The 14825-nt window shown below is 38.2% G+C and overlaps 1 protein-coding gene across 1 annotated transcript in view; it reads right to left on the bottom strand.

Moving 5' to 3' along the window:
* Positions 1–5927: 5927 nt before the first annotated feature.
* LOC134748233 (uncharacterized) overlaps positions 5928–14825 on the bottom strand; it is a 30384-nt gene continuing 21486 nt past the window's right edge. Inside the window, exons 8-10 of the mRNA XM_063682954.1 lie at positions 14218–14334; positions 13120–13278; positions 5928–9051 (exon numbers count right to left, since the gene is read on the bottom strand). Coding sequence (XP_063539024.1) covers positions 13133–13278; positions 14218–14334 — 263 coding nt within the window. The 3' untranslated portion in view covers positions 5928–9051; positions 13120–13132. The remainder of the gene's footprint in view (positions 9052–13119; positions 13279–14217; positions 14335–14825) is intronic.

The following is a 14825-nucleotide window of genomic DNA, read 5'->3' as shown; positions in this document are numbered from 1 at the left end:
TTCTGATCATTATCAGCAGTTTCCATTTCATCAAATGCCACTTTTTTAAATGTAAATGCTGGATTTGTTGATAAAAAAACAAAAATCACTATATGTATGCCTTTCACATTTGAGGAGTTCCCTCGGTTCCTCGTGGGTCTCATCATCAGAACTCGAGCTTGACAAAAATATGTCTTAAAAACTTAAGTTGCTTAACAAACATAAAGAAGAGGACAAATCGCAAAACGTAAACTATGCGTCATTAAAGAGTTCCATTCTGATCATCATCAGTAGTTCCACTTCATCAAATGTCACTTTTGAAAATGGAAGTGCTGGATTCGTTTATAAAATTACAAAAATCACTATATGTATGCCTTTCACATTTGAGGAGTTCCCTCGATTCCTCATGGATACCATCATCAATCATCAGAACTCGAGCTTGACAAAAATGTTTCTTGAAAACCTAACTTGCTTAACAAACATAACAAAGAGGACAAATCGCCAAACGTGAACTATGCGTCATTGAAGAGTTCCGTTCTGATCATCATCAGCAGTTCCACTTCATCAAATGTCACTTTTTAAAATGGAAGTGCTGGATTTGTTTATAAAAATACAAAAATCACTATATGTATGCCTTTCACATTTGAGGAGTTCCCTCGATTCCTCATGGATACCATCATCAGAACTCGAGCTTAACAAAAATGTTTCTTGAAAACCTAACTTGCTTAACAAACATAACAAAGAGGACAAATCGCCAAACGTGAACTATGCGTCATTGAAGAGTTCCGTTCTGATCATCATCAGCAGTTCCACTTCATCAAATGTCACTTTTTTAAATGTAAGTGCTTGATTTGTTGATGAAAATACTAAAATCACTATATCCTTTAACATTTGAGGAGTTCCCTCGATTCCTCATGGATCCCATGATCAGAACTGCTTTTTGACGAAAACGGGACCAATCTGTATGTATATACTTACAATCAAAAAAAGAATTTTCAAAATCGGTCGCAGGATTGTGGGCATTGTGGCTAATACGTCGAGCTAGGAAGTTGCCAGCTTTTCGGTCTCCTGTGCGTGTGCACACAGTTGTGGCGTCTCTGTCTCTTCGACAGGTCTTTGAAGACACTCAGAGCGCCAGAGCCCACAGACCAAGGGTCTTGACGCCGAATGGAATAAAATTTTAATATCGACTGTGAGCCCGATTCTGATTCAACAATTTGTTACGGTTTTGATCTGTTTTGATACGATGCGCGCCAATCACCAAGACGATCGTCAAAGTCGTATCAAAACCATAAACAATATTAAATAGAATCATTCTCTAAACGTTGGTACCTACTTATAATTTCGTGAGTCAAGTCTCCCGTGTTCAGTAAGCAATCGGAATAGAAGGGCTGTTATTTATTTTCACATACCTAACCATAGATTGTGATTTATTCCTATGCCTACCTACGTAAAGTTTATGATTTTTATTTTTAACCGATTTGTAGGATATAATTATGTAATGTAGGTACAATATTACTTGCAGTAGTCCCTCTTGCGTCGAATAATGATGACATGACATGACAGTTCATTTCTATATGAAGATGAAGTAGCTGTCAATCTGTCACGCAAAAAAATTATAATTAGACATTTTTTGGTTTTTGATTTTTGATTGATTTATTTACGTATTGCGACAATTATATAATTAAAGTAATAACAATTCTTCAACATTTTTTTTTTTACATAAAGCCCAACTAATGGAGATTTGAGGGAAGTGCTATACAGTAATATGAAAATTAATTGGTACTTAAATAATTAATAGGTACAGTCGAAGGCAAAAACACCGATCCAGACAAATAGCTCAAAAATATGTTCACGACTTTATTGTCTAAGGTGTAAGAGCGTACACATATTTTTGAAACTTTGGCAATGTATATATATATGTATGCCCTTGAATGTACCTAAGTAATTAGTATATTAGTAACGAATTTATTGCAGACTGTGCTGTTCGAAAAATGTGTCAAAGCTTCCTTGCATAAAGACAGTCTATAGGTACATCTATATACATAGTGATAGATAGTGAGAAGGGACCGTGCGCGTTGGAGGGTCTGCCATCTTGTGGCCTGAATCGAAAACATAAACTGTACATTGACATTTCACGCCAAAGTACATGTCCTCTACAGTCCACGTACGTTTTCTTATGCATTGTAGGTTCTGCCATCTTGTGGGCTACATTGGATTCTTAAACTTGACATTTACACTTCGCGCCAATAAACAGGGGGGTCCTGTACTGCCCCCTACAGTTAATGCACGTTCCCTATAGTAAATTGAGCAGAATTGACAGATTGCGATATGGATCATCATTCTATGCCCGAATATTGGTATTTGCAAATATGTAGGTAAGTACATAATATCACATTATATATAGATTTAGTGTAATCGGTTTTTTATTTCTTTGATAGTTACGGACATTTACTTACCACAATAAGTAGGTATATAGGTATAGGTAGATTTTAAACAATGGAATCAGCTATTATACTTAGTCAGGTTCGATTATGTTTTGATTAAGTACGAGTACCTATACATATTGGTTAGCAACTGAACATTTTAAACTCCCATAAACATTGTAACCACATGTACATTCAATTGCGAATCTTATCGTCTCCTCATACTTATCTTTTTCTTGTTATCTTACGGCCTCCTAGCTTAGTTGGTAGTGACCAGGGTTCGTATCCTGATAAGGGCATTTATTTGTGTGCTTATCAAAAACATTTTTTTCTAAATCACTATCAATTTGATCTGACTGTACTTCAAGTACCTGGTCATTGAAGATCTAAATATTCTAAATTAGTTACTGGTGATAATTGTAATGTATACTATATAGCCGTTTGAACTTTGCACTGACGCAAACAAACGATATAGCTATTGGGATGTTCTCAAAAACTGACCTTAGATGCAGCTTGCAATAAGTGCATAAAGTAACCTAACTGCACTTGCGATAAAATCATTTTTCTTTTCCTATTGCAAAATGCACTGTAGGTCCTTTTTCCTAGACAACTTAAATCGTAAATTTAATACTAATAATACCTACCTTCGGAGCAAATTGCGCACCATATCGGATCAATTTAATTTTACGATGCATAAATTTTATTTGATAATTAATTTTACATGCCTACATTGTATAATTGCTATGTTAACTTTATTAGTGCAAATCTAATCAATTAAAATATTACAAGCACGGTCATAATTGAATACATGTACCTAAACACTTTTTTTTTCAGTAAATAAATAAATAAATAGGACCAATGTCCTATAGGTAATATTTATAGGTGGCAATAATTTTCCAACTATATTTTATCGCATAGTAGCAGTACTGATAATTTCGCTACTTGACGCTAGATGTCGACTACGAAAATAATAGTCTTTCTTGATAACAAAACTGATGTATGGAGTGAGCACTCTATGTCTACTTAATTCTCTTTGGACATAACCCTATTTCCCATTTTTAGGGTTCAGTACCCAAAGGATAAAACGGGACCCTATTACTAAGACTCCGCTGTCCGTCCGTCTGTCTGTCACCGCTGTATCTCATGAACCGTGATAGCTAGGCAGTTGAAATTTTCACAGATGATGGATGTGTTTCTGTTGCCGCTATAACAAGTACTAAAAAGTGCGGAACCCTCGGTGGGCGAGTCCGACTCTTTTTTTATACTACGTCGGTGGCAAACAAGCATACGGCCCGCCTGATGTTAAGCAGTCTCCGTAGCCATGTACGCCTGCAACTCCAGAGGAGTTACATGCGCGTTGCCGACCCTAACACTCCTCTCCCTCGAGCTCTGGCAACCTTACTCACCGGCAGGAACACAACACTATTAGTAGGGTCTAGTGTTATTTGGCTGCGGTTTTCTGTAAGGTGGAGGTACCTCCCCAGTTGAGCTCTGCTCTAGATCTGAAATGACATCCGCTGTCCTGTGCCCTACCACACAAAGCGAGATGTCATTCACAGTGCCCATACCTCTCTTTTGGACGTAGTTTAAGGACATACCCGGGTCCGACTTGCACTTGTCCGTTTTTTTATTTTTATTTTATAAAAACAAAGTTAAATAAAATGACTTGTATCGGTATAACACCGCCCCGACATAGTTCTGGCCGGTGATGTCAATATTATCTTAGGCATTTGTTTTTAGGGTTCCGTACCCAAAGGGTAAAAACGGGGCCCTATTACTAAGACTCCGCTGTCCGTCTGTCACCAGGCTGTATCTCATGAACCGTGATAGCTAGACAGTTGAAATTTTCACAGATGATGTATTTCTGTTGCCGCTATAACAACAAATACTAAAAACAGAATAATATAAATATTTAATAAATGGGGCTCCCATACAACAAACGTGATTCTTTTGCTGTTTTTTTCCGTAATGGTACGGAACCCTTCGTGCGCGTGTCCGACTCGCACTTGGCCGGTTTTTTAGGAACTTGACTATCCGAAACAAATGAAAAACAATCGCGTATTACTTGCGTTGCATGTCATTTACGCACATATTTTTGATTACAGTATAAACGAAACAATACCTAATTATAGATACCTATTGTTATCTGGAAATTCTGTAAAATTGTGTTCCATAGTCACAGAATCTCGAAACGTCGTTTAACTTTTTCGACGCCGTGTCAAACAAAAGCAATCCAGACACCACGTCACCGAAGTGTCAAAACTGAAATTGAACTTTATGCATATGAATGTAGGTCTATGTAGCTCTGTGGTCTATGACCGATTAATCGGTCTTTGGCGTTGAACCTACGGTGCGTATATATCGGTCATTGGCGTCCAAAAGGTTTGAATTACAGTTCTACTAAAAGTACTAAATATAAGTACTAAACATTTTCATGACTAATAATTAGCTAAGTAGGTACTTAGTCCTTTACGTAGATACGTGCCACTGCCACTGCCACATTCTGGACAAGTTATTTAGTGACACCATTAAATTCCTTTGAGTTTTACGACTATGTTTATTGCTTTGGGTTTTCATAGTGTTTTGTATTTTCCTATTCGTCACTGAAATACTGCGAAATAAAAAGAAATCTCTAGTCCCACCCAAGACTGATTTTTTCCACTTTAAATGTGTTTCTAAGGTTAATAGCGTCATTCCCAAACGTTTCTGCTAGATACAAAATTAATAAAGGAATCTAGTCTGTGCACGAGTTCCGAGGAATAGGGGATATTACTGCAATGTTCTGTCACCAGAGTGCAGCACTAGCCTTTTTAGTAAGCCATAGAGTAACTTATACATACTGTACCTTTAACAGGTTTTTGACAAGTTTTCTGAGATAATAGAAAATGACATTGATGCATCAAGGCGGTTTGCGGTTGGCGGCTACCGGGAAACGCGAATCCGAAATTTTGCTATCTGCCTCTTTATCGCTCGAAATATGCATGAGTGACTGAGATGTTTGATAATACAATTTCGATTTACTTGTTTCGCGATAGACCCTCAGATTGTGGTAGAGTCGCCACCTACTCAGTTTCGCGTAATATTCCCTATTGTAGGAGACGCACCCCGGTTCAATGCACATCACAACCCACCGCTGCCCCCACAAATAACGGGCCAAGTGCGAGTCGGACTCGCGCACGAAGGGTTCCGTACCAGTATCTATCTAAAAACGTCAATACAATCACGTTTGTTGTATGGGAGCCCCCTTAAATATTTATTTTATTCTGTTTTTTAGTCTTTGTTGTTATATCGGCAACAGAAATACATCATCTGTGAAAATTTCAACTGTCTAACTATCACGGTTCATGAGATACAGCCTGGTGACAGACGGACAGACAGACAGACGGACGAACAGCGGAGTCTTAGTAATAAAGTCCCGTTTTACCCTTTGAGTACGGAACCCTAATAACAACGACTTCAATTTTGAAGAACGGACAGAAAAAAGGATTTTCTAATAACATCGGAAACATAAAAACAAGTCAGTATTTATTTAAAATGTATATTACGAGATTCATAATTACCAGAATACAAAACTTTTTTCTTAAATAACTTACTTTTATATTATGCTTAACACGATACAGTTATACACCCAAGAGAAATAATAACGGGTTAGTTTGTATAAATTACCCATATTAAAGTGACCTGATGATGCTCTTTGAGTGTTATAAGATGCGCATGGCACACTGCATCGCTCCGACGTGCGAGCGGGATGTCGCTATAATACGCGCATAGCGTTGTCTCGCTCAAACATCGGAGCGACGTGCGAATCGGATGCAACGTCCCATGCACCTTAACTACTGTCATTCATCTATTTATTGCTTGTTTAAATAGTTACGTAAATATATCACAAGATATTGGTTACAAACTTACAAAAGTTTTGTAGGACATAGAATATAAAAAAATACCGATATTCGCCTCTAAAAACTTATTATGTATAAAAAAAATAAAGTAGAAGTAAAAATTACAACAATAACACAATTAAGTAGTGACATATTTTGGACTAGCAAAGATTAAAAATCATAAGAGAACATAAGATATAGACGAAAAAATCCTTTACTTTAAAAAAAAACAGTAGTTTTTACAAAAGTATACATATAGTTTTTTCGGAAGACTGGGTTGACATTTCTACCTCGTCAACTTCTTAATTCACCCAAAATGCGACGACGTCATTTTCGACTTCTGTAAGCTTCAATTTGTAAACATTCTTGGTAAATACGATTTTTATTCGTATTTTTACTCTTATTTACTTTTGGTGTCATCTTTCTGCCGATGTTTCAACTTAAATACCTAACTTAACATAAAAAAACATCCGAATAAGCTACTACAATCTGAGTAAGTTTCAATTTTATAAAAAGAATATAATTATTAGTCAAGGTGGTGGCCGTGCGCGTTGGAGGTACTGCCATCTTGTGGCCTGAATCGAAAACATAAACATGTACATTGACACTTCACGCCAAAGCAAGTACTGCCATCTACCGTTCTCGTACGTTTACTTGTGCATAGTAGGTTCTGCCATCTTGTGAGCTACATCGGAAGCATAAACTTCACATTTACGCCTCGCGCTAAAAATCTGACGGATCCTGTGCTGCCCCCTACAGCTCATGCACGCTTCCTATAACATAGTGGGATGAAAGATGTGACAAAAAGTCATGTCATCATTACCGCACACTATTCAAGTTTTTAAACAAATAAATATTATAGGACATTCTTTGACACAGATTGACTAAGTCCCACGGTAAGCCCAAGGAGGCTTGTGTTATGGGTACTCAGACAACGATATATAAAATATATAAATACATAGAAAACACCCATGACTCAGGGACAAATATCTGTGCTCATCACACAAATAAATGCCCTTACCGGGATTCGAACCCAGGACCATCGGCTTCACAGGCAGGGTCACTACCCACTAGGCCAGACCGGTCGTCGTATTGTATTGACGCTTTTTATTTGCGATTGTCACTTGGCCCCCAATTTTTCTTTACTCTTACGATTACCACGTTAAGACCTTAAGAGCATTTGTGACGTTCTCAAACAAAAGGTACCACTTTGTCTCTTACCATAAAGACGAAATTTCCTTGTACGTATACCGTGTTTTGTTATACGCATAACATGTCACAGCGTCCTTATGGCAAGCGACAATTGGTACCTTTTCATTGAGAACGTCACATTTAATAACCGGAGTTGCCTTTAAGAGCTTACTCCTCTGCCGTAAACCTTGCACAATGTGCATACATTGTATGGACTGACGTTTATCTGACATGGCTATTTGTACGTTACGTACAAATAGCCAGACATTTGACGCAGCCCTCCCCCGCAAAAATCAGCAGATTGTTTTGTACAGAAAATGACAGACATGGCGTCTCCAGTTACTAAATGCTCTAAGCATAAGGCACATCTTCGATTACATTAGCAATCGAAGTTGCAAGAGTTTGCTAATAGCAAACGTTTTTATGGCTTACTACATACTTTTTTGTCAAATTGCAACGAATTAGGGTGCAAAATGGTGAACATAACTTTATCATTGACTCAACTAGCAATACGTATCGCTACAAAAATTGTAGCCAGTTATATGGTGCTACTTTCTCGCCCCAGTGCGTAAAAGAGCACTTTTCGTGCATATGTCGAAGGTTTAAAGGGTTTTAAGGGTTTAAGTTTTAAGGGGTTTAAGGGTTTATGTACTGTAAAACGTTGTACGATACACGTGCCAATAGGTTATTCGCAACTCGTGTCGATTTAAAACACTCCCTGCGGTCGTGTTTATTATTTTCTTATTTTATTACTTATCGCCACTCGTTTCAAATTTCCTCTTCTCCGCACTTGTATCGTAAATATACTAAACGTCCCAGTACTACGCATTTGCAGAAGTTATTAACAATATTCTTAACTGACCCTCGTTGGTCCTTTTATCTTTGTAATAAGATTTACATATTGTCTGTTAACAGTGTACGGTATATAGGTAGCTACACAACAGCGCTGCTTGCCATTAATTCTGGTTGACCACGAGCAGTCGCCACGGTCAGGCGTGACTCACTCCGCGATTTTGTCGCGCGGCTACAAGTACATGCGGCCTACACTAATTTTGGTGTCTAGCCATAGTAGTTGCCGCGCACCGGTACGGAACGGACGCCTGCTCGCGCTTGCGTCACCTTGCGGTCTGTCGTAATAGACGCGTTTTGTAAGAGAGAACCTTCTGTACTGTTCTGTGCTGTTCAGTCAGCTGCAGAGAAAAGGGGTACATAGAAGTTTGTATGCCAAGGTGCTAAGCTAATAAGTATTGCTGACTGTACCTAGTATTATTTATTCTGTGCCACGGTACAGGTAGTATCCGTACGCCCCACAAGCTCACTAACAGAACTCTTAGCCTTTAAATTGGCAAAAAATGTAGAAGGTGAGTTCAAGCCTTGAATGATTCTGATTTACCAATTGGTTGACCAATTGTCAGTTAACAATGTCAAAGTTAGGGTCGGTTGCACCAAACTGTTTGTCATCGTTAAAGAGTTCGCTAAATTGTATTGTATGGAAAGTTTCATAGTATATTGCCGCGCCGCGCCCGGTGACGTTGATCAGTCTGTCAAGTGCGGATGGTGCAACTGGCACTTAATGTGTTAAGTAGTGGCAGATCTTAGGTCCACCACCTTGCATTTTTGAGACAAAGCAAACCGTTTGGAACAGTTGTTTCTGGGGGTGATCTGAGCTGATTTAGCCCGGTTGCCACGAGGTCCCCCCCAGCAGGTGGGCAGGGGAGGGGGGGAAAAAGTGGCTCCGGCGCGCCTCACTCTAAGCTTTATATCTGCATACATCTAGCAAATATATCAAGTTTGGTGTCTTTTTCGTATAATTCGAGGATGAAGAATTCATTTCTGTGACTAAATTTTCACTCACCCATACAAAAAATACGAGAAATTCAAAATTCAAAAATTTTCTATACACTTTTTTTTTCGAAAATCCTCTACAAAATTAAAACTATGGCGATTTTCTCTAGAAAAAAAATACCTGTGAATAGCCCAGTTATCCTTCTATATAAAATAGTAAACTTGTCAAACATTTTTCTTTTATAACTCTGTTAAAAAAATGTTTTGTGTCGCGCGGCGTACCCGCGTTGTAAGAGCGGTATGCAGCTTTTAGGATTTTTAAGTATGTTTAGATGATTTCTGATGAGTTGTTATTCTTCTGTTCGTAGATTACATTAATAAATTACTTCTGGACGTGATATATATACAAATATATAAATAAAGACTGGGAAAACTTTACTATTAACTAGCTTTTGCCCGCGACTTCGTCTGCGTGGAGTTTGTAATTTGGGTAGCTTATTTTTTATCCAATATGCTTTTTATCGATTTCCCATACAAACATCCACCTCCCTTTTCACCCCGTTAAAGGATAATTTCTGATATAAAAACCACCCCGGGACTCAAACTATATCAAATTTCAACTAAATCGGTCCAGCGGTTTAAGCCTGAAGAGGTAACAGATAGACAGACAGACAGACAGACACACTTTCGCATATATAATACTAGTTCTTGCCCGCGACTTTTATCCAATCTCCTTTTTATTGATTCCCCATATAAACCTCCACCCCCCTTTTCACCCCCTTAAGGGGTGAGTTCTGAGATAAAAACTATCCTATGTCCTTCCCCGAGACTCAAACTATCTCTACACCGAATTTCAAGTAAATCGGTTCAGCGGTTTAAGCGTGAAGAGGTAACAGACAGACAGAAAGACACACTTTCGCATTTAAAATATTAGTATGGATGTGATAAAATTAACATAGTTAGATGTTTGACAAAAAATGCGGGTTGAAATAAGATATATATTGTTCGCAATTGCCACTACATGCACATAAATATGTCAGTGCATTTTAGTTTTTTTTAACGCAGTTGCACCTCCCTGTGCATTTTGTTTTGCAGCGGCAACGAATAAGCTCTAAACAAGCAACAGCCGCCGCAGGTAGGCTTGTCCATATGGGCTCCCAATAACCTGTTGCTGAGGGGCTATAATATGTCCCCAAACATAGCCTCCTTGGTATACTGCACGGAGAATAATGTTTACTTAGCGCATCTTCCGTTGGAGGCAGATTCTCTAACTGGAGATTTCTTCGGCACTCATTTACACTCGTACTTGTACCTGATCAGAAATCAGTAACAAAATGCATAGTGTTAAAATAAGTCTAGGGTTGACACCTCGCGTAATTCAAATTTGTTCAGACTTAATATTGTAAGACTTACTTGAGTTACTTGTCATATAAGACAATAAGAAATTTTTCCAATATTGGCAACGCCTGCTTTATATTGCCTTGTTTGCCAAATATAAATCCCTTCGTTACAGCAGGATATGCGCTCCAAGCTTGAAATATGCTTTTTGTCCCCTTTCCACACAAAAAAGAAATAGTGTCGCAACCTGAAAAGGCGTGGAAGAATGGCAAGACTTCTGTCCTTTCTGGTCCTGTAAAATAAATTATATATCTATGCGTTACAAATAAAATCATATATTTAAAGAAAGTTTGCAGCACGTGACCAGTTGCCCTCGTACAGGAAGCAGACACGCACATGATGGTCCATTATGTGGCTGATGCTGTAGCCACAGGTCACACAAAAATTATGCTACGCACAGTGGATACTGATGTTGTTGTTCTCGCAGTTGCATGTATATCACAATTGCCGGAGCTCCAGGAGTTATGGGTACATATTGGCACAGGAAAGAATGGCCAGTTCCTCTCGTGCCATGCTATTGCATCTTCATTAGGTAAATTTTGTAGTTCCTCCATTAATTGTAAATAAAATAAATATGTCACCGCAGTACGAGACAGGTCATCTGGGCAATTGGTTACGTGCTGCAAACTTTCTTTAAATATATGATTTTATTTGTAACGCATAGATATATAATTTATTTCACAGGACCAGAAAATACAGTAGTCTTGGCATTCTTCCACGCCTTTTCAGGTTGCGACACTGTTTCTTTTTTGTGTAGAAAGGTGAAAAAAAGCGTATTTCAAGCTTGGAGGGCATATTCTGCTGTTACAGAGGGATTTAAATACGACAAACAAGGCAATACTGAGCAGGCGTTGCCAAATTTTGCCAACATTGGAAAAATTTGTTATGGTCTTGTATCACAAGTAAGAGTCTTACATTTTTAAGTCTGGACAGATTTGAATTACGAGGTGTGAATTTATTCCTAGACAGTATTTTAACACTATGCATTTTGTTACTGATTTCAGATCAGGTACAGTACAAGTACGAGGTACGAGTGTAAATGAGTGCCGAAGAGTACTTTATACAATAAGAAATCTCCAGTTAGAGCAGGGTTTTTTAATGTGGGGTCCACGGACCCCTTAGGGGTTCGTAGCATGTTTATCAGGGGTCCGCAGTAAGTCAAATATCTACTGTAAACATACTTATTAGGAAATGTTGTAATAAACTTGACGAGACCTAAGTGTAATGAAACTTATAATAAAAGTAAATTTTAAAATATAAATAAGGGTTTTTATTATTTTTCTAAAATATATTTTAACCGGGGTCCGTGGAATTGTTTAAATTGTGAAAATGGTCCGTGACAGCAAAAAGTTTAAGAAACCGTGAGTTAGAGAATCTGCCTCCAACAGAAGATGCCCTACGTAAACATATTCTCCGTGCAGTTTACCAAGGAGGAGTTTGGGGAGGAGGTTTGGGGACAGATTATATTCTCTCAGCAACAGCTACCATGCCCTGCTGACTGGGGCTGGTCCAAACAAAATGGTTATTGGGAGCCCATATGGACAAGCCGACCTGCGGCGGCTGCTACTTGTTTGGAGATTATTCGTTGCCGCTGCAAAACAAATGAGCAAGGAGGTGCAACTGCGTTAAAAAAACTAAAATGTACGGACCTATGTGCATATAGTGACAATTGCGAACAATAGATATCTAATTTTAACCCGCATTTTTGTCAAACATCTAACTATGTTAATTTTATCACATTTATAAAAACTACTGGCAAATTTATAAAATGTAGGCGCGAAGGGATATCGTCCCATATAAAATTTGAATTTCGCGCCTTTTTCTGCTGACATGATTTGCTTGACCAACTATATATCACATCCAGAAGTAATTTATTAATGTAATCTACAACCAGAAGAATAACAACTTATCAGAAATCATCTAAACATACTTAAAAATCCTAAAAGCTGCATACCGCTCTTACAACACGGGTACGCCGCGCGACACAAAACATTTTTTTAACAGAGTTATAAAAGAAAAATGTTTGACAAGTTTACTATTTTATATAGAAGGATAACTGGGCTATTCACAGGTATTTTTTTTCTAGAGCAAATCGCCATAGTTTTAATTTTGTAGAGGATTTTCGAAAAAAAAAGTGTAAAGAAAATTTTTGAATTTTGAATTTCTCGTATTTTTTGTATGGGTGAGTGAAAATTTAGTCACAGAAATGAATTCGTCATCCTCGAATTATACGAAAAAGACACCAAACTTGATATATTTGCTAGATGTATGCAGATATAAAGCTTAGAGTGGGGCGCGCCGGAGGCACTTTTCCCCCCCCTCCCCTGCCCACCTGCTGGGGGGAACCTCGTGGCAACCGGGCTAAATCAGCTCAGATCACCCCCAGGAACACCTGTTCCAAGCGGTTTGCTTTGTCTCAAAAATGCAAGGTCCCCTTAGAAAACGGGATCTAAGATCTCTAGCTAAAGGTAGTTGTTAGACGACGGCGCTGCTCGCCATCTGGTTGACGCCGCACGTGCCGTCGCCGCGGTACACGCGGTAGTAGCCTTGCTCGCCCCATGACTTGCCCCAAGAGTTCTTCACTATCCAGTAGGGTAGATGTTTGTTGAAGAGCGGGTACTCTGAAATTTAAAGGTTCAAGTTCTAGTTCATGTTCTTTATTTGCATTCATGTGATAGTTTTGTTGGGCCAGTTTGACTAGAAAATGTTTTAAGCGAACTGTAAAATGGATTAATTATTGCTCATTGTCAATCTGGGGTATTTGACAAATTATTTTACACCATGCTTAAAATAAAGAACCAGAAGATTAATAGAGGAACGTAGACAGCAGTTATTTTTAGACACAATTTATATTTTAAAATCTGTATAAAACTATAAAGAGTAGGTAATTTGATTGTGACGCATCACATGCTAGATTTTCATATAAATTCCGTAGCAGCAAAATCGTTTTGACAGTTCGAAAAGAGTAACTGATTTGACTAGTAGTCAAAAACCCTATTGTCATACATAACCCATTATCATCGAAATAGAGTATTTGACTACTAGTCAAATCAGTTTCTTTTTTCGAACTGTCAAAACGATTTTGCTACTATGGAATTTATATGAAACACTAGCATGTGACGTCACAATCAAATTACCTACTCTTTATAGTTTTATACGGAATTTAAAATATAAATTGTGTATAAAAATAACTGCTGTCTACGTTTCTCCATTATTCTTCTGGTGCTTTATTTCATGCATGATGTATAATAGTTTATTTTAAATACAGTCAAATACCCTATTGTGGTAAATATCGTCTGGCTTGAAAAACCAGTGTTTATATCATACAAACAGCTGTTTATATTTAATTCCTAAAAATAGCAGAAAGGCGACCGGAACCAGCCCGGAATTTACGGAACGAAATTAGGTAAAAAACAAATCGCAGTTAAAAAATAATTGATGTACGTTACAGTAATGCCCAAAGACGAAGAAAAAAAAACAACTCTCTATTAGGAAATAAAATAGGATACGTACATTGCTGGTTGGCAATAAAGTGTTAGTAGAATTGAAATGTATGTTACCTTTAATCCCGAATCCAACAATGAGCACTCCATGATCCAGGTTCTTGGGGCTACAGAGCGCCTTCCACGGGTGCGACACGCCACCAACGTAGAACTGCATCGCGTTTGCATTTATACCTGAAAACATTAATACCCGTGAATAAAACTGCGAATGCGAATATAAAACCGGGTTTACTTTGTATACATACATATACATATATATATAGGACAAAGAGAAGACGAGTCGCGGAATATATGGGAACCAATACATTTATAGACTTCCATTTCAGCACAGACTGTATCATAAATGTCCGTCGCGTTATCGTTATTTTCGACGCAAATAGGTCAACATCTGGCGCGTTGAGCGGAGCGACGTATTTACGTATAATAAAAAACGCTTTTCGCATAGTAGAAAGGCATTCTGGGTTTAAACAGACGGGATCCCGGTATCGGAAACCCTAGTGTTCACAGAGCTCCTTCAACTCCTTGTGTGTACTTACCGACATATTAGGTTCCGTTTGCGACCAGCCACTATGCCATCGCTCGTTCTCAACGCTCTATAACTCTAGTCCGTGTTCAGCGCTACTGATGTGTCAACACGGCAACGCTGACAACGCATGTGTCCTCGT

The sequence above is a fragment of the Cydia strobilella genome, chromosome 16 (assembly GCF_947568885.1).
Source record: "Cydia strobilella chromosome 16, ilCydStro3.1, whole genome shotgun sequence".
NCBI lineage: Eukaryota > Metazoa > Arthropoda > Insecta > Lepidoptera > Tortricidae > Cydia > Cydia strobilella.
The sequence above is the reverse complement of the archived record's forward strand: the minus strand, read 5'-3'. Positions and strand labels throughout refer to the sequence as shown.